This window comes from Ambystoma mexicanum, chromosome 10 (genome assembly GCF_040938575.1).
Source record: "Ambystoma mexicanum isolate Mex_15411 chromosome 10, UKY_AmexF1_1, whole genome shotgun sequence".
NCBI lineage: Eukaryota > Metazoa > Chordata > Amphibia > Caudata > Ambystomatidae > Ambystoma > Ambystoma mexicanum.
This window is the reverse complement of record NC_090932.1, coordinates 1,556,513,422-1,556,538,278: the sequence shown is the minus strand read 5'-3', so window position 1 is coordinate 1,556,538,278 and position 24,857 is coordinate 1,556,513,422. Positions and strand designations below refer to the sequence as shown.

Below are 24,857 nucleotides of genomic sequence, written 5' to 3'. Positions count from 1 at the left end.
TTTTCCCATTGTTGGAGGCTACCAACTTTAATTATTTAATTCTTATAGCCTCGAAACATACCGCCGGTTTATTTATTTAATATTAATTCACCGGTTGGTATTTTTTGCCAGAACTCGATCCTAAAATGGCGTTTGTGTTCTCTTCTGTGACTCCAACCCAAGTGGAACCCTTTGTTCCACGTTTTGGCGGGCTTCTCCGCAGAAGCCTCCAAAAGTGGAGCCACTCTGTCTGGGTACCACAGGGGGTGTGGGAGGGGGTTTAGGCACCCGGAACTGAGTTGCCTTGGCAACTCAAGTTGCACTCTTGTGTGATTGGCCCAAGTGGTGAGCCGGTCGGCTCACCACTTAGCATGTTTGATTGCCAGCTAGGCTGAATGAATGGGGGGTTTGCTGCATAAAAGCAGGGCTTTGGGGACTGGAACTTCAGAAGTCGCCACAGGACCTAAGAATCTGAGGAGGGAGAAGCTGAGCCGACCTGCAATGACGACACCACCGGTGGAGCCCTGCTGAACCGTCTCACCACTTTTCCCGACGACAGAGGAGATCTCCAGTCCGGAGAGTCTTCTTCCTTTGACTGGTGGGGATAACCAGTTTTGCCTTCTTTTCACCTTCCTGGAGCATCTCGTGGCCGCCTTGCCCGTGCCAAGCACCCCGGCAACCGGAACACCACAGTGTACCACTACCGCAAAGAAAAGGGTAGTACCTTTTAACCGAAGAACTCCGCGGCTGGTTTCTTCCCTGGCAGTGCAGCAACCTTCATCTTTCCTCCACGGCAAGACCTCCTCTTCCTCTGGACGAAACACTGACTTGCACCCGCTGCCAGGAACAACTGCCCCCGCTGGAGCTTCCTTCACACTTAAGGTACTGTGTCCCGCCTGGCTTCCCTAGCGTCAGATCGCTCGGGGTGACAGTAAAGCCTCGACTTTCTAACCTGGGCTGGCCTGGGACAACCTAGCTAACTTTTCCTGACTTTAATTTCATTCTTTGTGTGCAAACTATCTACAAGACTCTTTGGGCATAACCCCACTGTGTGAACCTGGACCCCTCCTGCTTTCTCTCTCCAAGAGTGGGCCTTGCAATTGACTTCCTTGCTCTCCAGTAGAACTCTGCCTATCCTGCCTTACTGTGGTTCTTTTAAAAGTATTGAAATTTGTGTGCTTCCATAACTCTGCCTTTTTCCCTCCCTTTTTAATAACTTATTAGAGTGCCATCTTATGTTAAGCGCTCACCTCTGTCTGAAAATAAGTGGTGTTTCTCACTAAGACTTGTCTAATAAGTAATTAGGGTTGTATATATACAATAGTGACTGTGTGCTGAATTTACTTTTCTCTTTATGCTAGTGTAATTTACAAGTGTGTCTTTAAATAATGATATACTTTTACACCAAAGCTCTGATCAGTGTTTGCTTGTGCTACTGTATCTCTGTACCTATTGTGTATACTCTATATACTGCCTAACTCTTCTTGAGGGAAGTCTGACTGCTCAGCCACATCTACCAAGTGAATCTGTGTGGTACAGACTGCTACCAAGTGGGTTTACTGCCAAACACCTGTAGTCTTAAGTCTTTTGCAGTGGTCCCTAAGGGAACTGCACATGTTTCTGCCTAACACAGAGCCCACAAATATGAACTGTGTTAGTGGGAACGGCTTTGGTTGGGTAGGGGTTTAATCCACATTCACTTTCCCAAATGGAGTTTGGATGGGCATCCAGGATTCGATGGCTACCAAAACATTTAATGCTGCAAGAAATTTGATAGTGGCGGGGGTAACCCTCAACCCAGCTGGTGTGCATATCTTAAGAGGATTTGGAATCATTCTTTGATCTAGCACTAGACCCCGATATGTAGCACCCGAGAGGACCAACATGAGCACTGGGAACTCTGCCTTAAGCCTTCATTGTCCAAGTTAACTCCTGTAAGAACAAGCTCTGCCTCTCTTTCACAGGAGAAGCCTGTTTAGGCAAGTCTCTTCCTTGATCCAGCGAGACAGCTAGTTCGCGATTGTGCTAATTATTTTGGTACCCTACTGGATCTTGTGGATTCACAGACATGCTTCAGTCCAGAGAGGTCACTGTATCCTGAGATGGGCTCCTTTTGTACCTGGACATCAAGCTTGTCTTTTATGAGAAGCCAGAAGGTGTCTCACCCACTAGTACCCAGGGATTTGTCATTGAGGTGGCCTGGACACGCCCACCGCTTTTGGATCCAGTTCCTGGGGGTGGATCAGTGTGGGAGGATCACCTGGGTGAGTGGGTCTTCGGGGAGTGGGAGACCGGATGGGGAAACACTGTATTCCCTTCCCTGTAACACCTTAACCCCATCCTACCAGGTAGAATATTTAGGAACTTTAATGTTTATTTGTTGCATCAGGCCCTCTGAAATAAGAGACTTTGAATGGCAAAAAGACTGTGGCACAGAAGGCCCTGATGCTGAGGTTTTGAAGTGCATACTCGTGTTAAAGAAACCAGAGAGTGTGCTAAGCTTGAGTGTGCCGCCTTGTCCCGTGCTGAAAACGTGGGGAAAGGGAGCTAACGGCTCAGATATCCGGACATATTATTTCTTGAACACTTTTCTTTTGTACAGCATTGTTTCCCACACTATTTGTATTTAGCGGTACAGATTGGCAATAGGTTTATTAGTATAGGCCCTTTTATTTTGAAAGACTTTTCTCGGCCTACGTTATTATTTGATGGTCGTAGCTTGCTCCCATCTTTAGATTTAGTATTAGATTGGCATTGTTCAAACCCAATTGATTTTCAATAAACACCCTTGAACTGTGATCACTTGTGTCTGTCTTGCTGTTGATACCATGCCTTACTTACACTTTGCTGTTGCGCCTTTGCTGTGCAACATAGACATGAGACATCCTCACTCATGCCCCTGCTGTTGCTATTAGTCATTGGGTAGCGTTAGCTGCTGGAGCTGAGTCATTTGTTCCTCCTGTGTTGCTTACATACCCTTGCTGTGTTACATTGAAGACTGCTCATCAACCACTGCATGTGTCTGCTCCTTCCACTCTCGTAGGCTGCTGGGAATTGTGTGGTCCAGCTCCTGTCATCATTTGTAACCAAGTCCCCCAGCAGATATGTAAACTGAGCCAGCTGCACCCAATGTTAACCCAAAACCTTTGTTCCAAACTAAAGATCGCGGGGCCGTCACCACAGCTTCCATGGAGTGTATATGCATTTTTCAGTAATTAACCATGCCACTTGTTATGTATGATCTGTATTTTACACCAATATCCTCCACTCCATAGAGTGAAGCCTTACTTCTCAGTTACATTTACCTGTTATAGTTGGATCTAACTTGATGGAAACGCTGTAGGTCCACTACAGATTTGTCTCTATGAACCCCCACATTGGGGATAGTGCAGAAAAACCCTCCTAACAGCCAAGCAGAAGTCAGAGCAGACCCAAGCTTTCTGGAAGCCCTATTGTGAATGCTGGTGAAGTCACCTACGGCGAGAAGGTCCAAAGGGGACAAAGGTAACGCACTTCGATTAAACCAGGAAAAAAGACTTGCAACAACTCTGAAACAAAACAAAGAAAAAAAAACAGAGGCCGTTGAGGAAACCGGACGAAGACCATCAGGCCCATTGACATCAATAAAGAGAACATGTACGCAGACCGTCGACACAGCATCTATACAGCCGACAAAAAGGGGAAAACTCAACCCCCTACAGAACTTATGGTCCTGGCTCCCGAAGTCTTTGGCCTCCCAAAGGAAATAGCAATCCAAGATCACCCAGTTACCCGACTCAACTACACATCGAAACAACAGCAAGCAAATCTCTAGACTTGGCTCATGGAACACAAGAGGGTTTTCTCACCTTATGGTTCCGGGAGATGTGAACCTGGACTCCTTTGAAATTCGGTGTCTTCAGGAGATGTGGCTCACAGAAAAGCCCGTCTTAGACGGTTTCGACTTAGCCCTCGTCCCAGCCAAAAAAGGACCCAAAGGGCGGCCATCTTCAGGTCTATTAACTGCGATACGTTCAGGGAGAGGGACGAAAATGATCAAAATCTTAACATCTACTTTATGCCTACTAACGGTCCAAGTGAAGTGGACCCACTGGAACTCCGTACAAGACAAGCCATCGACTGCCTCCGTTATAATTATGAACACTTTTTGGAATCCACAAGCCATCCTTGACAACATTTTCCTGGACATGATAGCGAAAGAGATCGATCGATCATACATTGATCATGAAGAAACCCATCTCCTTATCTGCGGGGACCTAAACGCAGTCTGCACAAAAAAGACTCAAAACCCATTGGTTCCCTTGGCAGAGCAGCGTGGCAAAGCTGGGATCTCCTTGATGGATTCTAGAGACCTTGTTAACCTAGATACCACCTATGCTCGTACTAACAGAATTTCATCTTGGGAAGGCCATAACTCATCGGCCACAATCGATGACATCTTTGCCTCTACCTCACTGCTTGAAATCATTACCTCTTTCAACATCTTTAAAACGCTGGCCAGTGACCACAATTTGCTGACCATAACGTGGCCTTCCTTTTCGATGGAAAAAGTCACGCCCAACTCAAACTTGGCTGTAAACCTCAAAGGAAATCGCCTCTCACTGGGTCCGAACAACATCATCACTCTGACCAACGATAACGTCCAGTTAGAAACACAGAGAGTGCCTAACCCTCAACCAGACTATTGCTGTTTGCTCAACGTCTTCAAAAAACCAAAACTAAATCCAGGTATGGTTACAAAGAAACCCGTCCATAACTACAACCAAACACTGGTCGCTAAAAGACGGCCTTTACAGAAACTAAGAAGAGCTTTAGCCAGTAACAGCTCAGAGGCAAACAGAAAAGCTCTATCTGGCGGACTTAAGCTTTACAAGATCTGGCTAAAATCCTACCGCCTTTCCCTGTACCAAAAGGACTCGGAGGATATGCTGAGGGCTGTTTGTGGCAAAAACACTCGCAAATTCTGGGCTCTGATAAACGACACTGAACGAACCACTAATGACTCGCTAATGCACAGCATTGGCGAAGACACCTGGTCGACACACTTCAAAAATCTTTTCTATGACCCATTTGGGATCTCGTCAAGCCCACAGAAACAAGACGCGCCACCCTGGCTGGATCTTCATGATAGAAAGGACATCCTGGAAATTCTAAAAAACGTAAAAACTCACGTGCTCCAGGACCAGGCGAGCTGTCGAATATACATCTGAAGCAGCATCCGGCAGAATGGTCTATGTTCATCAGTCAAGTTTTCAAAGACTAACAAAAACCAAGACACTACCAAACTCCTGGACTACTGCAGTAGTAGTCCCCATCTTCAAAAAAGGAAATAGAGATGATCCTAAGAACTTTCGTTCCATTGCACTTTTGGACATCATTGGAAAAGTCTACGCGTCACTGCTGCTACGTAAATTCCAATCATGGTCAAGCAAGGCACCTTGCGAGGACCCACTTCAGTCTGGGTTCAAGAAAAATGCAGGAACCAATACCAACATACTAACTCAGTGTCTTGAAGAGCAAAACACTGGCAGGACGCAATCGAATCTTCATGGCCTTCATTGACCTAAGTCAGGCTTTCGATCAGGTAGACAGAGCAAGACTGTGGGAGAAATTTAAAAAATGGAAATGGCCGGCTGAAATATTACAACCTATCAGAGCACTCTAGAACATCACCAGGATACAGGTCCACTTAAACCATCAAGGGCTCCTATCTGAAGAGATAACCACAAATCGTGGGGTGAAACTAGGCTGTCCTTTGGCCCCAGCTCTGTTTGTGGCATACATGGGAGACTACAAAGAAACGGAGGCAAGGGTGAGAGCCTTCCCCCTGCAACTTGGCCAGGCCAAAATATCCAGGATCCTATATGCGGACGATATAATCCTTTTTGACCAAACCGCCATCGGTCTACAGAGACAGCTTACCAACTTTGCTGAGTGCATCGTAGAAAATCACCTAGAAATCAACAAATCAAAAACCAAAATACTATCACATGGTAAAGGGAGAGGGAAAGCAGACAACTCGTATGGCAGCTGGAAGGTGAACGAATCGAGAAGGTCACAGACTTCAAGTACCTGGGCATTATGATTGACAACTCGCAACACGAAAGTGCAATGCAAAACTATCTGCAAGACAAAACCAAGAGCCTAATATCTCAGGCCAAAGCCATTGACAAGAAGTTTGGCCGCTTCTCTCTAACTCCAGTTATAGACTTTTATAAGGCCAAGGTCATCCCATTGCACATGTATGGCGCGGAAGCGATGCCAGGGTTACCTAAGAAGATCTGGTCTACACTTGAAAGCAACGTCTGGCGGAAAGTGTTGAACCTGCCGATTTCAACATCTATAGTTCTAATAAGGCGAGAATTGAGTCAGCTGTCCTTACAATCGGTGGTCAAAAGAAACTCCATGATGTTGTTCAGAAAACTTCTGCTGGAAAACAGCCCCCAGCTACTGGCAGAAATCAAAAAAGAGCTGACGGGGAGACGCTGTACAGTCCTAAACCTTTGGTCAGCTGATCAAGAAGCCAAATTAGAAATGATCCAGTGCTGCAACCAAGACTTGATCGAGAATCCAACAAGGATTCACACAAAAATGAACAATCTAGACTGGATTAAGAGATGCGAGCAAGCAGCAACGTACAAACTAACCTCACAAACTCCATATGTGCCCCGAAAACTACACGAATTACAACCTTGTGTGGACAAATATCCAAACCGAAAACTGCGGAACATTTCTCTAAGAGCTTGCCTTAATCTGTTGCACAATAATGAAATTCTTGCCATTTGCAGACTCACTACCTCCAACAAATGCAGATTTTGTAAAAATACCAACGAAGTCGAAACAACAAGGTATCTTCTCATATCTTGCCCAGGAGTGGAAAACATCAGACAAGCCTACCTGAATCCTATCTTGGCCTCTGCTTACATCTTCGAAGACGACGTCTGGTGGTCAAGACTTATCGAAGGACAGAAGGCAGCATGGGTGACGGCCACAGCTAAAATAATGGACTCAATTCTAACGCAGCTGACAAAGAAAAGTAGACTAAGCACAGAATGGATAAACAAAGCAGACAAACAAAGCGATCAATTCTTGTGAAAACCTTGTGGGTTAATCAAGTATAAAAAAAGCAATTAAAAAAAATTATACTATCAAAGATCCCAAACAAAACAATCAGAAACACTTTGAGGTCTGGAAAACAAACATGAACCCAGTCAGAGAACAGCCTTTGCTAGGCCAACAGGGGTGCCATAATCCAGAAACTAGTGGGAATAGCAAAACCAAAAAAGACACACTGAGACACCAGAGACACCAGAGATAGGATAATTGAGGAATAATAGGGCTCGCTAGCAATGAGAAACTTGAGCCAGAGGGTCTTGCTGACAAGAAACCCAGGCCAGATTGCCTTCCTAAAAAAAATCATCAGAGCAAACAGGGTTCACTGAGACTGGTAAGGACTCTGAGGGAAACTGAGCCTGTGGCAGGCTCCAACGAAACCAGGGCGAGTAGTGGGCTTGTGGTTGGCAAGGAGCCAGTAATTATCTTGGACTTTGTGATACTGCTGACCCGTTGAACATCCGAACTGCAAATCCCTCGTCCACCACCTAACTTCGGACCCACAAACAAACCTCACATTCATACTCCTCTATAGACCTACGACGCTACCTTTGTAGAAGCCGACACAACCCTGTCCATCAAACATGATCAACTGATCATCCTGAGGGACTTCAACATATTACTCGAAGAAGAGAACGCGAACTTGCAGAAATCACTAACTAAGCAGCTTGAGACAACGAGATTATGACAGATGGTGAAAGGAGCGACACACACGGCAAGACACACTATTGACACAATCTTTGCCAATAAAAACGGATCTCAACTGCGCAACCAAAACAAATGCTATGGAGCAACCACCTCATTATGCCGTTTGTGATCCAATTACCATTTAAAGCATCCAAACAGCCCCAAAAGTTACCCCCAATCTGGAAAAGAAACTGGATTACCATCAAAAGCATTCACTTACAAGAACAACTAGAACTCTCAAAACCATTGTTCGCAACCTTGGACACAACTGACTTAGACAAAAACGCAGACCTAATCCAGAAATGGATCGCTGAAACAATTGATAGCATCTCCCCAGAAAAAACACTCATCCCATCACGAAAGAAAACAGTGGTAAAATGGTTCACGCCCCACCTCTGAAACTACAGACCGATTTCAAACATTCCCTTATCCAGTAAAACTAATAGAGACCTATATCTATGAACAAACATTGGAACAGGTAGAAAATCACCAACTATTGGACCAGGCACATGTTGGCTTCAGACCCACGATAGGGACGGAAATGGCACTTCTGTCTATATAGGACGACCTAATGACCAACGCAGACTCCAACACAAACTCAGCACTGACACTACTCGACCTCTCGCAGCATTCGACAGAGTCAGCCACAAAATCCTCATCAAGAGACTAGAAGAAATAGGGATCCCTGACACGGCGCTGCTCTGGATTCAATCTTTATTGTCTGTAAGAACAGAAACAGTATGGATAAAAACATTAAAATCTGCACTGAGGAGTACTACAAGGACCCTTGCTATCCCTGCTCCTCTTCAATACATATATGATGCCACTAATCAACCTCATCAAAAGACACAGCTTCATGTAATACAACTACGCAGATGACACCCAAATCATCTACAAAATCGGCGATGAACAAGAGGAGAACACAACACTAATTGACTGTCTCAAAGAACTCTACCAATGGATGATCGATAATCTCAAAATCAACCCGGACAAGACGGAAATCATGAGTACATCCAGCAACCAATACATCCCATTGCTCACAGAACTGGGAACATCCTCCGAAGTTGTCAAAAACCTTGGAATCCCGATGGACAACAAGCTAACACTAGAACCGCAAGTAAATGCGATAATCAAGAAATGCTTCTTCCATCTACACACGATAAAAAAGATTTGACTATTTCTCTCCTTCACTCGCAAAACACTAGCCATCATCTCCCTCATCATGTCCAGAATAGACTACGCCAACGGTGAATACCTCGGAATGCCAGATTATTTATTTACTTACTGAAGAAACAGCAACATATACAGAACACAGCTTTACAACTTCTCCTCAAACTCTCCTGAGGGGACCACATCAATCTGGCATTAAAGATGCTAAATTGGCTTCCAGTTAAGAAAGGAATCTCCTTAAAAACAAAGTGCATGACGGAAGGAGCAATCCATTGCCTTGTAGCGGAATGCATACAAAAGAAAATCACCATTTACTAGCCAACTAGAACACTCAGATCCAGCGAGAACATCTGCCTAGAACCAAAACCATACACAAAAAAAACACTTGGTGCATCAATATTCTCCTGATAACCCTTAAAACTCTGGAACTCCCTCCGCAGAGAAATACAAACCATGAAGGACATTCTAAAATTCAGTAAACGTCAAAACTTGGCTCTTCAACTCAGAACGGGACAAAAATGAATGCATACCACCTGCGGACCATGAAATTAACACACAACTGAAAAGCACTGGGGAGTAGGCCGGACCAGAGTGGAATACAGGGAAGTAGAGAGGCGTCTGAATGGGAGGGTACCGTCCCCATAGACGGTCAAACGGGAAACAGGCGAGAGAGCTAGGTCCAACCTAACTGGACCACAGATAGAGGACCTTAGACTAAAAAAAGGGGAGAAAGGTGTCCCAATCTCAGAACTGATTGAACACAGGACATCCCCGGCCCTGGAGGAGCCTGTGGGGGTGGTGGTTGCAGCAGTCTGGGGTGTGCTAGAGGGGTGGGGGTGGGGTACTGCCACTAGCCAACCCTACTAAAAAACTCATCCTTCTGCATACAGCGCTCAAACTCCGAACTAAACAGAACAATACTTCTACAGCACAGCAAACCGCACACACTTCACTACACCACAGCGTCCCCTGCGCTTTTTTTTATTTGTACCCCTTTTGATATTTCAGGAAGTTGGATGTCATTTTTAATACGTCTAAGTAAACATATCAGTTCTCTTCTCCTGGCAACCAGATCAACATTATAGGTATGTGTATGGGGATGTGAGCAAGACTTCTGTGTACATGTCCTGGAGATGTTGGGAGCTAATACACTTTCTACAAAACACTCAAAATTCTCGACTTTGAACATGATGGACATTTCTGAGTTAGATTTATCAGCTATAACCTCCTCAGCTGCTTGATTCATCCTTACTAGAGTATGGCGTGACCAATGTAGGTGTTACACTGCACATTTGGTGCCAAGGCCCGCCGCTCCAGATTTATGGCAGTCAGATCGGGTACATTAGCTAGAAAATTAAAATGAACTATCAGAATAGAGTGATCACTTGCATCTGTCTTCTGAATTATGAAACTGGAATAGTAATCCAGTAACCAAGGTGCCACAAACACGTAATCAATCATGGATACACTCCACCCATTAGACCATGTGGCGGAGGCAGGGATGTCTCCAAACAGCACCATTAAAGGGTGAGAGTCCCATCCCTGTAAAGCGTTCAACCCATACTCTTGCATTTCCCAATTTGGATAGTTTATTTTTTTAAGCCACCTTTGTTCGGTTCCAGGGTGGAAAGACAATCTGAGTTGAGGTCCCATGCCACCAGGATATGCCCTGCGGGCATAGTATTGTACCAGTCTGCCACATAGAGGGAGATGGATTCAACAACCTCTTTTATAGACCCCCATTCCCCGGTGCCAGTAGATGTTAATAATCAGCACATTTACACCCATAACAGTTGTAAATCTGATCTGGGTGGTCAACACTGCAAAACAAATGTCAATGTTAGAAACCACCTTCATTGCTGGAGAGGATTTAACTAGGGTTAACAGGCCGCTGTATGGGCGGCCATTCACGCCTTGTTTCGTGGGGTGCTGACCCACACAATAGCCATCAAAGGCGGGCACCACCTTCAACCAACTCTCTTGTATAACAATTACCATATGAAACCTAAGTAAATTGGCCAAAGATGGATTATTAAACATGGGGACATGACCTCTAGAGTTAAAAGAAGCAACTGAAAGCAAGCCAGTCTTTCCATTCGGAGCCCCGACCAACAGCCCTTGCTCCCTGGGTTGAAACCCAAGAGTCTAACTTGAGCAGGATGCCAGCAGCCAGGACCAGTCTTTAGATTCTTCAGAGTTCAAGATCTTTCTCTTTAAGTCCATGACTTGATCTTCCACTGTTGCACACAATCCCGATTGTGGTGATGTTTTTCCTTTATTGCCTTGTTGGAGACCTCCAAAGGGACCCTCACTCTGCTGGAGGTTAACATAGATTGGCAGGCGATCATAGCCCAAGCATCTGAGACTATACGGCTCCTTCAGTAGTGTGTCCATGACTAGTTTGGATTTTAGATAGATCACTGCTTGATCTCAACTGGAGCGATCCAGAAAAAGTAATCCTTCCAAGTCTCCAGTTTCTATGCCTCCCAAGGATGGTATTTCCTGTAGCAAATACAGGACGTTTGGGCGATTCAAAATGGAGGAGCAGGTCTTCCTGGACTTTCTTCTGAGGTGTGTAATGCGACTTTTGCAGGCCCAATGTACCCTGCGGAAAGCGATCCTGTTTGCTCACCCCTCCATCCCTAGAACCGGCATGTGACGGCTGAGCCCTCGGAAGGATAACAGTGAACCCTTCCCTGATCCTGCAGATTTATAATGGAGGTTGGGGCAGAGGCCGGATGGCAGACACCATAGGAGGTACTTCCATAGCCACTTGAGGAGGCACCTTCGATGCACACAAAGCGTCCTCCACAACCGGGGCAGACCCTTCATCTTCAACTTCTGAACTCTGTATAGTGGCTTTTCCTAAAGCCTGGCACATTGCCACCTTTGAGGGACCCGTCCAGTATAGCTGGGACAGAGCTGCCTTCACTGCACTGTGTGAAAACAGAGTTAATAAAGTTTTGTGCTCCTTGTTTTTTTGCATTTTTGGAGGGCATGTTTTTAGATTTCTTGTTTTCAGTTAGGCATGGAGTCCATTGCACGAGCGGGTTTGTGCGGGATTGTCCAGCATTTTTACCGGACCCATGCTGAGAATTTCCTCCACTGATTCATCCGCTATGTGCTCCTGCATACTGATGTTCAGTGGCTCAGTGAGAGTCGGTATCCTATTTCAGTTAGGCATGGAGTCCATTGCACGAGCGGGTTTGTGCAGGATTGTCCAGCATTTTTACTGGACCCATGCTGAGAATTTCCTCCACTGATTCATCCGCTATGTGCTCCTGCATACTGATGTTCAGTGGCTCAGTGAGAGTCGGTATCCTATTTGCCGGTATTTGGAAATTGTTTTGCACCCCAGCCTTCCGCCCAAGATGTGACTGTACTGGACAGGGTACTCAAGACTCTCGCCCTATGAGTGCCTGCTGTGTCACAGAGCTGGCAAGAGGTGCCATGGGGTCATTAATCTCAAACTGGCAACTGAGCAGATCTTTGGACTTGGGCTACCTGTTCAGTGTGATCAGATGTTTTATCATTGGCAGCCCTTTCTGATTGGGTTGTGGGTTCCTTGAGGACTGTACCCCAAGTGTTCATTGCTTCCTGCAGCTGTGCCTCAGTTGTCCCCAATTTCCTGAAACGAAGACAATCCCTTGCCGCAGTATGCAGATCCATGTGCTCAAACTTGAACAGCAGTGATTCAAGCAATGCAGTGTCCATTTTGGTCTCTCGATGTATACCTTAATATAAGGAGACTGAGATGCATAGGACCTGATTTATCTCTGAGAACTGACAAACTCTCTCCTCACCTTTCCAGCCTCCATGCGACGCATCATCACCGATAACCGTCGTGGAGGAAGTGACGTTAATAGAAAGTGCTGGCGATAAGGAGAAGTCTGTACCCGAGGTACACAGACCATTATGTTGTGAAGCAGCTGAGCAGTTCAACATATCTGGAGCAGTGTCCGTCATAGATCGGTCCAAAGACGCCTTTTTGGAATTGGTGGTGTTTTCATCAGGTTGAATGTTGTGAGTGTTTGCAACTTCTTGATAATGTTTTGATGCGGATTGGTAGAGATTGCGAGAGTTACTTTCCATAAATTTTTCCAGAAGTGTATAAACTGGTGGAGTAATCGTTGCTCACTCACCCAATCGTGAGAAAAAGGAGGTAATCAAGTTCTGACCATTCTTATTCAGTTTCTGGGATTTTTTTCCCCTTGGCTGGCGCGATTGGATTTGAAATCAGCACTTCGACCATTTCTGTAGGTGAGGGAGGAGGGGGCAAAGTGATAGCAGCCAGGATCTCCTCGTCCGTGATAGGTCTAGGCGAACAAGAAGTAGAGGAGCTGCCGCTCCAAAGGTTGTGTGTCATTGCTCTGAAATTGGTGTCACGGAGCAAATCGAATGTTATTATTTCCCAAGTAAAAAGAAAATCCCCCTTTAGCCAATTCTTCAGGAAAAGGCTGTGAGGTCAAAAGAAGCAGGCAAGCTTCCAAAGATGAAAAGATGGAAAAAAGCTCAAAGGCATGCGCCTACAGGCACTCCTCTATTCACAATTATAACTGACAGGCGGCCGTGTAGCGAAACGCTGGTTTCACAGGAGGCAAAAATAGGTGGTGCCGGATATGAATTTCTATCTCAATATCCGTCGTTATACCACCAGTAACAATGTTAAAACAAAGTTGAATAAATGGGAGAGGAGTAAAGCTCAGAGCTTAGTTAATATTTTGCAACCAGTGCTCAATGGAGGGAATAAAACGAGTTACTGGCTCCTCTGTGGGATCCAGCAGTCCAGCCAACCAGCGAACACGAACACACAGCTTGCACACTGCGCGCGCTCTGCGCTGGCGGCAAGTATTTTAATGAATGTGCTGTCTCTGCTGGTACTCGGCTCCTCCTCCCAGTGATAGCAAGCAAAGAAAGATGTCCTCTGTTGCAGCAACGTTTGGCACGAGTCACACAAACACACAGCTTGCACAACAGCCTGGGCCCTTATGTATCCTTTTGGGTCCTGGCCTTCTGTCCAATCGCTCACAGTATCCGCCCTCCCCCTACACTTGCCTTCGGGCACTAACTAGCCTGGGATTTCTCACAGGCCTGCACTTATTGTATTCGCTGGTGACCCCTCTTCTACCAAGTGGTCACTGCCTGCACTTGCCTGTTGCCATTGCAACTGGCTCTCTGCCCCCCCCCCCCTTCCCCTCTGTGGAACCTCTAGCATGTGCCTCTTCCCCTGTCCCTTCTCTCTCTCTCTGCACTTGCACGCCCCGCATTATCACAAGGCCTAGTAGGATCGCTTTTGTTCTTTGAACATCATTGTTATTTGATTCCATTGTCTTGCATTGTTCCCTTCCCTTTGCCCTGTGGGCGCGTTGAAACACAATTTTTTGATGTGTAAGTGCCTTACAAATGCCCAACAAATAAAATGATCTCTTCCTCTTCCTCTTCCCTCTCCTCCCCCCCCCTCGGTGGTCTCCTCCCCTAGCCCAAATGATCGCTAGATATCAGTAACCCCTATCGTCTTGTAGCTGCCTGGCTAGTCTTTCTGGCCTTAAGGGGAAACCTTTTCCAGCTTACTTATTCTGAGTTTCTGGAACATGCTAGTTAAATGAGTAACTGCAGGGCAACTGCGGAAAGCCGAATATTAAACCTGTAGATTTCAAATTGGAATACATTTCTCTGGCTTCTGGAAGCAGAGACACTGGTTTTAGTGGCTACTCGTGGATATTTGTACTGCTTTTTAGTGCATTCTGGCTAAAATTGAATTTAGGTACGCTTATCAATTTATGAATGATCTGCAAATCTGGCCATTTCCAGCATGCTCACTGATTTCTGTGTTCTTGGCCGCCTGGTGAGATTCTATTGTTGCATAGTGTTTCTGGCCCTCTCCCCTGCTATCCTCTGACCCCTGGCTATCCTCTGACCCCCTTTGTCTCTGCCCCCATGGTGCTCTCCATCTCTTTTCTAACTGATTATCCATCTCCTATCCTCCCTCTCTCACAAAGTCAGGAGTGCCTTTTTTAGTTTCTTCGTTCCAGAATTCCAACCCTGGTCTCCCCATCGCAGACAATTACATCAAAGCTTCCTCGAGAAAGACTATCACTGACATTCTCTTTGCTGTTCCTTCTTCTAACCTATGGACCCCCCATATGGTCTCTGTCCTCTCCCCTTTTCTCCTCCTCCACCATTACTGGTGGCACCAGATGGGGAGTGCTCACTTTTCATCTTCCAAATGCACCATTAATGTATATCATAATGGCACTATCAAAGCCCAGGGCTCTCAGCCCAGCCTTCTCCTTCTTGACAGGCGTCTTCCTTCTCTCTTCAACTCTCCCCACCCCCTCCTTCACTCATCCCCCTCTCTCCCCTACTCCCTTAGGTGGCACCGCAGCCCTGTACCCCCCCTCTCTTAAATGTTTTAAAGGGGGGAACCAGCTTCACTTAGCTACCCTCAATTCTCGGTCTGCTATCAAACACTCCTCTGACATCTGTCACCTCCTTGAAGACCTTGATCTTGCCATCCTTGCTTTAACTGAGACGTGGTTCAAGCCAAGCTCTGTCACTGCTTTTGACACTCTTCTCCTGTCCAATACCAGACCCTCCCAGCTTGGCGGTGGAGTGGCTCTGATCTTCTGTGAGTGGCTTCCTGCCTCCATCATCCCCACTCAAACGTACGCTTCCTTTGAAAGCCTACTGTGAAGGCTTTCTGTCTCACCTACTTTCTCTCTACAGACCCCCCCCCCAGACCATCTTCCCTCCTCTCAGAATGGGCCAACCTGCCCTCCTCTCTTCTTGCCTCCTCCCCCAAACTTATCTTCCTTGGGAACTTCAATTTCCATCTCAACTCTCCTGATGTGGCACTGTTCTTTTCCGTGACCTTTCTGACACTCTTTCCCTCACTATCGTTCCCTCTGGCCCAACCCACTTTGCCAGACACACCTTGGATACTCTCATCTCAACATACATCTCTCTCTCTCCAACCCTCTTGCTACCTCTCTCTCCTGGTCTGACCACTCTCTCCACTCTTCCTACCTTGACCTCCCCTGTCCGCCAATGCCTCCGCCCGTACTGCCAGTGTCCTTATGTGCCATTCGACCGATGAAGCCTGCGTCAGTCGCTGCATTTGCCCCTTACTTCCTCCCTCCCTCCCTCCCTCCTCTGGCCCTTCATAAGACTCTCCTTCTGACTCTGTTCTAGCTAACTTTCATCTCTATCTCTAACACCCTGGACATCCTTGCCCCAGTCATGAGGATCCGTATGAAGCCTGCCTTCAAATGCAACTCTTGGTATGACTCCGACTTGGCCGCTTTGAAACGCAAGTGCAAAGCTGCAGGACGAAAGTGGCAGTCATCAAGCTCATCCTCTGACAAACTAGCCTGCCGCCTACTCCAAAGGCAATACCGTCTCTCCATCTTCTCCGCGAAGAGGGCTCATGTCCAATCCTGCATCTCTGGAGCCACCAATAACACAGCTGAACTCTTTAAAATCTGCAAGGAACTTGCCAATCCTACCGCAGTCTTCTCCTCTCCTCCCCCCCAGGCCCTCTGCTCTTCACTGCCCACCTGCTCTTCATGGAAAAACTCAGGACATCCTGTCCTCTCTGTCATCTGGTCCCCCCAGACCGTCTCGTGCCTCCTTTGGCTACCCTCTTCCCCCCATACTCTCCTCTTTCTCTCCCATCGCACCAGATGAGATCTCTAGAAGTGTCCGCTCTATGAAAGCCTCCTCTAAACAGGTGCTCCCCTGCTCCTCCAGAACCATCAAGGACAACATTGTCTTTCTGTCTCCAGCTTTGGCTGACCTCTGAAACCCCTTATTTGCCACTGGCTCCTTCACTCAACCCTTTAAGTATTCTCTTGTGCGCTCTCTCCTAAAAAAGCTGTCTGCTGACCCTTCTTGCCCTGCTAACTATTGCCCTATCTCAATCACCCCTTTTCTGGGCAAACTCATGGGAAAGCTGGTCATCCCCAAGCTGGACTCTCCACAACGAAATGGCAGGCTGTATCCATGATCACCAGTCCGGTTTCAAGGCAGCCAGAGGTACGGAAGCTGCTCTCCTTAACACCAGTGAAGACTTACTCTCTAACATATGATATATGATATGATATGGCATTTGTAACGCGCCTATACACAAGTGACTAACACTCCTTCTGTCCTGATCCTCCTCGATCTTTCTTTTGCTTTTGACACAGTCAACCACTCCATCCTCATAAACCGTCTCCATGATACCCTAGGCATCACAGACAGGGCACTGGTGTGGCTGCCCTCTTTCCTTTCAAACAGACCTTCCCAAGTGCAAATGGGTCCTTTTCTCTCCTCCATCTAACTCTCTACCTGTGGCCTCCCTCAGGGCTCTATCCCATCGCCATTACAATTCAGCATCTACTTGGCCCCTCTGGCCCACCTGATCTCCACCTTCTCCCCACATTTTAAGTGTTACGCAGATGACGCACAGCTCTCTTTCAAGCTCTCTTTCAAGCTGCCTTCCCTACCTCTCCTACCTCCTCCACCTCCTCCCTCATACCGGACTGCTATTTAGGCATGGATATTTGCCTTAATGCCAGTAAAACGGAGATCCTTCTCATTGGGACACTTGCTCCTTGTGCCCCCCCCCCCACTCTCTGGCCAGACTCCTTGGGTCCTCTCCCCTCACCCACTTGTGATGCAAAAAAACCTTGGCATCATATTTGACTCCTCTCCCTCTTTCTCTCCACACATCATGGACCTTGCCAAGAAGTCCAATTTTCAGCTATACCTCCTCAGGGATATTCTTCCTTTCCTTACCTTCCCCCAGAAGCTCAATATCTCCAGAGCCCTGGTTTTCTCTAGGCTACGACTACTGCAACAGCCTCTTCCTCAACCTGGCTCTTTCCTCCCTTCGCCCCCTTCAACTAATCCAGAACAGGACTGCAAGATTTATCCTTGGCCTCAAGCCCAGCGACCGCATCTCCCCAGCCCTAAAATCTCTCCACTGACTCCCAGTGACTGCAAGGATCAAATTCAAGACCCTTTGCATCATCCACAAGGCTGTCTGTGGCCTGGGACCTCTTTACTTCCAGCTTTCCCTCCCTAAATACCTCCCGGCCAGAGTACTTTGGTCTACTGGTTCCAACTCTCTGCAGATCAAACGATTCTCCAAGCAGAGAGTGGGAGGTAGATTTCTTTGCTCTGCATGCTCCTCCCACTGGAACGGCTACCCTCCCCCCTCAGACTGGAGTCAGATCTTCTTAAGTTCCTGAAACGTCTCAAAACTTTCCTTTTCTCCTCTTCTTTCCCTCTCCCCCTCCAGTGCTAACTCTCCATCTGCCGCTATGACTGGGGCCTGGCACCTTCAGAGTCATACAGAGGCCAGACCACCAACTATCAGTCCACACAGCATCCTTTCCCAGCACTTGCCCTCGGGCCCCCTTTCCTGGACTAGTCCAACCTGGTCCTCCCAGCACTGTACCATACTTATCCTCCCCCTGCCCTCTTCCCCTAGCACTTGCCGCCTTGGCCCGCCCAGCACTTGCCCGCCCCCACCCTTAGGGGTACCCCACTCCTGCACTTCTCCCTCCACCCCTTCGCCCCTGCACTTACCTAACACCTTGTCATGAACTTGCACGGTAGGATTGTTACAAGGCCACTATAACTGTTTTTGTTCTTTTTGATTCCCATGCTCCCCCCCCCCCCCAAACCCTATCTTGTCTTGTGGCACCTGGAAACAGCTTTGTATAGGCACCATACAAATGGGCAATAAAATAAATACAATAAATATTCGCTTCTCAATAAACAAAGTGATGTCATGGAAATCGAAAATATGCACGCTGAAACCAAGCCGGTCTCCAAGACCTGATGGCTTATTCATGTGATATTTTGAGCTCATCTGCATTACTCTTCTCACACTGTCCCCGTTGACACTGTATGTGTTGTCCACAATATGTACATTACAGAAAAGGCACTAAAAGTTGATAAATAACAGAATTCCCTAATATTAAAGTTTGAATATCAAAACACCAAACTGTTTTCAATCATGACGTCTGTTTGTACAGTGTATTATCTAAAAAAGAAGTTCCGTTTTTGGGAAGAGGGAGACGAGCTATGGGGCAATCAAAAATGACCACAGCACACATCCCAGTGGTAAAAGAAAGAGAACATTACTGGGTTATGAGAGTGCAGATAGATCAACTAACCTGTATCTCTGCCATTCTTTCCTTTCTCACAGAGTGGCTGGAAAATATAAAAAGGCAATTAACTAGTAAATCGGGGATGCATGCAAGAGAACATGAAGAACAAAAGCACCACTACATTGCACATGATAGAACACTGAACTCAGGATCTTAGAGCACAGGATGACATGGAAAATGCAAGGGACAAGAGCATTCAGCTGATTAAAGATAAACAAACGTGGAGTGCATAAAAGAGAAGCATGTAGAGGAAATGTGTATACCATGGAGAAAAAGATATAGATATTTAAACAACAAGAGATTAAAATCAGTGAAGATTGCAAAGAGAAACAGAAAAACCTGGAAGCCAACATGGAAAAATGTGGGAAGAGAGATGAATAACTTACAGAAGAACAGAGAACTAGGACAAAGCCAACAGAGAACATTGTGCAGTATAAAAGAAAAGAAGAATAAATTACTTACCTTTCGGTATTGTTCTTTCGGAATCGGACAAAAATGTCGACCTGGGAACCCCCCCATACACAACATATATATGCGGGGGGGTTTAGAGTATAATATTAATATGGGGGAGGGCTGCGGGGGTCTCCCCCACATACATTTGTGGTGTAATGGGTTTAAAAATTTTACACTTCAGACTTCCCTGCGGGCATCCTTGCCAAATACAACTTCTTTACAGGCTCCTCTATGGTCCAGGTACAAGCTACCATGGCGTTTGTACAAACGTCGACGCATTCCAGGTCACCTGACACGTCTTGTACGTGGATGACGTACAGCAAGTTACGCCCCTCTTACAACTATAAAACCACCGTCTTCCAAGGGGCTCGTTGCTGCTAATTAGCGTTACCAGCTACTCACGGTTTTGTCCGTTTCCTCTTCATGTCTTCCTACACAAATCCTTATCTGAACTCCTGTTTTTGACCCTTTGCCTGACTTTTGGATTGCCTCGTCTCCTCCTTCATTCCTGTCGTGCTCGTCTGGTTGTTGGACTCGGAACACTACTGGATACGCCTCTCTTCTGTGTCTTGCGGTTCTTTACTGGTTGCCGCTCTGCACTTCAATTTTGCTGTCTACTATCCGGATCATCTCAACAGCTATTCAACTATATTCGTGTACTCAGGTACATACCTATTGTCTTCCATGGATATTCTTTTCTGTTGGATTCTGGGACATTGAGTGACTTTCCTGTGAGATTGCTCTTAAGTGCATATGAACGTCCTCCTGAACTGCACCAACCCGGCACTAGTGCGTCCCTCGTGCCGTTCGGGGTTACTTACCTATACTAACTTCCCTGTTTGTTATTTTCTCCTGTCGTTGTCTTCAGAGTCCTGGATTCCTCTTACTCCATTTATCTTTATTCAGGTCAGTTGTTTGTCAATTCTATAACTATAGTGGGAACCGATACTGATTTAGTTCAATTCCACTTATTTGTGTCATTCTTTGTAGATCATCCCAGGGAAACTCAACTCCACTCCAATATCTATCTAGGTAGTTGTCCAATTATTTCAACTGTTCTAATCACTTGTATAATATCAACACTGTCTAATATCTTGATATTCTTTTGCAGCATTGGTATTGGCGGTGTGTGTTCTCCCCGCTCTTTTACTCAATTGACACCTATGTCTGTTCTAACTGAAACAGCAGAGAGGTACGTTGTGGAAAAGAGCCCCTCTTTGAGGAAACCTGAGTATTATACTCAGGGGAGCTGGGATGGAAGGCTGAATTTGGAATCTTATACCACCAACATCTCCAAGGTCAATTTCTCTGCATCTTCGGCCTATTCGGAGTGGTGAGTAACAAAAAAAAAAGTCACATTTTCGCTGTCACAATAATCACATAGATCGGTTCTTTCTGATGGATGTTCCTGACACAAATTCCTCATCTAGGATTTCCCTGGCCCAGCGCAGCTGTTCTCTGGAAAACGTTCCTCTGCGAGCTGGCGGGGCGCAGCGCGGCTCTAGAGCAGCTCCGTCCAACGTCTCTACGTACCCCATGCCAGATATGACTCGCGAGGCCAGCATATATAGCAGCGCAGCGACCCGTGGCCTCAGTTCCACATTTTCCCCTGAAGCCGAGGGACAGTACAACCAATGGTGTACTAGCTTCCCGCAACAGGGGCAGGTAGGGAGGACAATGAGGAATACGTACCAGGAACATCCATCAAACATTGACGTGAGGTAAGTAATTTGCTCTTCTAATGGTTTCTATCCTGCCACAGATTCCTCATCTATGATAGACTCCCAAACCAATATGTAAGTCTGGAGGAGGGAGGAAGCAAGGAGACCACCTAAACCAGAAAACTCTGGAGGACTTCTCTACCAAAATGGGCATCCTGGCCCGCAAGGGAATCCAAGCAGTAATGCTTAGCAAACGTGTGCAGTGATGCCCAAACACACGCGACTGGGAAATATCCAGGACAGGGATTCACTTCTGCAGGGCAGAGTTGGCAGCCACTCCTCTGGTAGAATGAGCTCTGAGACCCTTGGGTACATCTTTCCCAGACAGAAAGTAGCATTCCGAGATGCAGAGAATGATCCACCTGGACAGGGTCTGCTTCGTGATAGCCCTGCCAGCACGAGCACTAGCGTAACCCACGAAAACCTGGTCATGCTTCCTAGCCTCTCCAGTATGAGAGACGTAGAACTTCAGGGACCATACCGGTTCCAGCCGATGGAACCATTCCTCTGCCTTGGAAGGGTGAAGCAGAGGAAAGAGCAAAGGAGGATGGATCTTCTGAGAGAGATGGAAATCCGAGACCACCTTCGGCAGAAAGGAGGGCCTCACTCTCAATGTCACCTTGTAAAAAAATAAATAGGGAGAAAAAACAGACAACGCCTAGAGCTCACTCACCCGTCTCGCGGAAATGATGGCAACCAGGAAAATAACCTTAAGGTTGAGCAATCTAAAAAAACAGGAAAGAAGGGACTGACACGGAGCACCCATATGAAATGTTAAAACTAAATTCAAATCGAACGCAGGAACCACAAAGTGGCAAGGAGAAAATTAGTTACACAAACCCCTTAAGAACTGCATAACAGTAGGGCAGTGGTCTTCAAACTTCTTTGGCCTGGGCCCCCCCCTGAGCAAAGTTTGGGCATGCCAGGCCCCCCCAAAAGTGCCAGATGGACAGTATGTAGAAATCGCTATGAACTTTTGCATGCCGTCACCGCACCCTACTCCCAGTACAGACCCTGGGCTCTCCCCACCCTACTCCCACCACTATCACAGTGCTGCCGCCCATCCTGCTCCAACCACAGTCCCATAAAACAAGCATACACACATCCATACACATTTAAATAAAAAATAAATTGCCATAAACATACCTTGCGTGGTTGCTAAAATGCCCCGCTCCAGGTTGCTCTGCCTGTATGTGCGAGGAGGTGCAGGAGCACCCCCTCGCACCTTTTCGCACATATATACATGCAGTGCCCCAGCCAGCATTTCCAATAGCTATGTAAGGCTGGCGAATCAAAACACCCCCAGCATTGCATGGCTCAGTGATCATGTGCGGCTGGGGAAATAAACTGTCAAAGGCAAACAGGGTTTCCCTTTGACGTTTCAGCCAGCCCAGTAGCACTCCCTAAGCTGAAAAAAGCAGCTGAGGGAGTGCTCAGTGTTTCACTGGGCTGGCTCCTCGGCTCCTCCATAATGGGTGAGGTGTCCAGTGGGTGGACGCCCCCTCACCCATTACGGATGAGCCGGCAGGCTTGGACTGGCCGATAGAGCAGTAGGGAGATGACTTTACCAAAAATGCAAAATGCTAGTGTAGGCCAGTAAAAATGGGCCACTTTTTTGGCCAATGTGGGCCAGTTTGAGGAGTTACTTCACTATGCAGATAGTAGTTTTGACTATTGTTGCTGAATAAATATTCTTTAAATATCACCATTTGTTTGCATTTGAACAAAAAACAACCCCTTGGGTACTATTCAAACAGTCTGTGACTAAACACTGAATATCCATTTGCAACTGCTGGCCATTTTTTCATTGGTGCCTAAGACCGTTTTCCTCCAATCTAATCTCAAAAAAAAAAAAAAAACTAATTTTTTTTTTTTACATGTCATGCTGGGCTCTGGCGCCCCCCGGGATGCGACCGCGCCCCCCTGGGTGGGCACGCCCCACAGTTTGAAGACCTCTGCAGTAGGGATTTCTAAAACATAGAAATAGCGTTGAGGTACCTCTTCACGGTGCCAATTTGCAGGCCTGTTTAGGCCAAGGAAAGCAGGAAATACAGCACAGGGGAGAGAGGACAGGATAATCCTGTCTCTCATGCATCTATGCGCCCAGATGCCTTTGGGCCAGGGGCGCTATATAAATAAACAAAATACAAATATCAAATCGGAATTGTATGCCACCTGCAGGCATAAATGGATTTTGTAGTGGGGCTCCGAGCTGAAAGGTGCACATCGAGGATGTCGTCCATCAAGTCCCACTCCTTGCATCTCAGCTTCTCAGTAGCCAAGCCTGAAGGTTCAGGCTGCTGAGCTTCGGATGGAGGACCTGCCACGCTGATTGGGAGAGCAAGTCCACTCTCCTCTGAAGTTGCCAGGGAGGGCTGATGGACATGTCCAGCAACAATGGATACCACATTCTCTGGGCCAGTCTGGGGCGATCAGGATCATCATGGTTTTTCGAACAGGCGCAATCTCCTGAGAACCAACGGAATGACAGGGATAGGCGCGAATGCAAAAAGGAGGTTGAAGGTTCACTCGACCGTCAGTGTGTCCCTCAAAGCTCCCTGACAAGAAAATTCCCTGGAGAAGTACAACTCACACTTCATGATGGCACTGGAAGCAAAGATTTCTACTTGAGGAGTTCCCCAAAAAGAGAAGATCTCCTCCAGAACTTCCTGATAGACTTCGGCCTCCCACGAGTGGGAGCTCGGTCTGCTCAAGACAACCGCTGTGACATTCTCTCATCCAGCCCGATGAGCCACCATCAGAGGGACACTGTTCTCCAGAGCGCAGAACGAGTCTCATTGCTTCTCTGCCCGCCACCTTGTTTGTTGAGGTAGTGCACTGCCGCTGTGTTGTCCATTAGAATCAGCACATTCTTGCATTTCACAGAGGGGAGGAAAGCTACCAGGTCCAGCCTGATTGCCCTCAACTCCAGCAGGTTTGTGTATTGTAATTTATATAGCACTTTATGCAAAGCTCTCTCCGTCCTCACCAACTGGAGAGCTCTTATCCAAGCCCGCATCTCTGCGGCATCTAACAACTTGGTTGAACTCTTTAAAATCTGCAAGGAACTTGCCAATCCCGCCGCAGTCTCTACCTCTCCTGTCCCTTTCCAGGCCCACTGCACGGCACTGGCTTCTCACTTAATTTCTAAAACTCAAGACATCCTGTCCTCACTCTCCTCCTATCGCCTCACTCCCTCTATTCCCTGCACTTCTGCTGGCCCTTCTGCAGCCACCCCTCCTCCCTCCTTCTCTGCCTTTCCCCTTTTCTCTGCAGATGAGGTTTCTAGACAAGTCCGATCTATGAAAGTCTCGTCGAAACAGGTTCACCCCTGTTCCTCCAAAACTATCAAGAACAACATCGTATCCCTGGCACCTGCCGTGGCTAATTTCTGCAATCACTCCTTCGCAACTGGAGTTTTCCCATCTCACAAGAAGCACTCCCTTGTGCACCCTCTTCTTAAGAAACCCTCTGCCGACCACTCCTGCCTGGCTAACTATCGCCCAATCTCCCTCACTCCCTTTCTGGGCAAGCTCCAGGAGAAACTGGCCATCTCCCAGCTTAATCTCCACAC

The 24,857-nt window shown here is 46.9% G+C and overlaps 1 protein-coding gene across 11 annotated transcripts in view; it reads right to left on the bottom strand.

The window, feature by feature from the left end:
• Window positions 1–24,857, bottom strand: part of DEPDC5 (DEP domain containing 5, GATOR1 subcomplex subunit) — a 1,004,325-nt gene that overhangs the window by 558,768 nt on the left and 420,700 nt on the right. For all 11 annotated transcript variants that reach the window (XR_011276224.1, XM_069619835.1, XM_069619836.1 and 8 more), the window contains one exon: window positions 19,116–19,152. Coding sequence is in view for 10 of the 11 variants with exons in the window: in XM_069619835.1 (XP_069475936.1) it covers window positions 19,116–19,152 (37 nt within the window). In the remaining variant the exon portion in view is untranslated. The remainder of the gene's footprint in view (window positions 1–19,115; window positions 19,153–24,857) is intronic.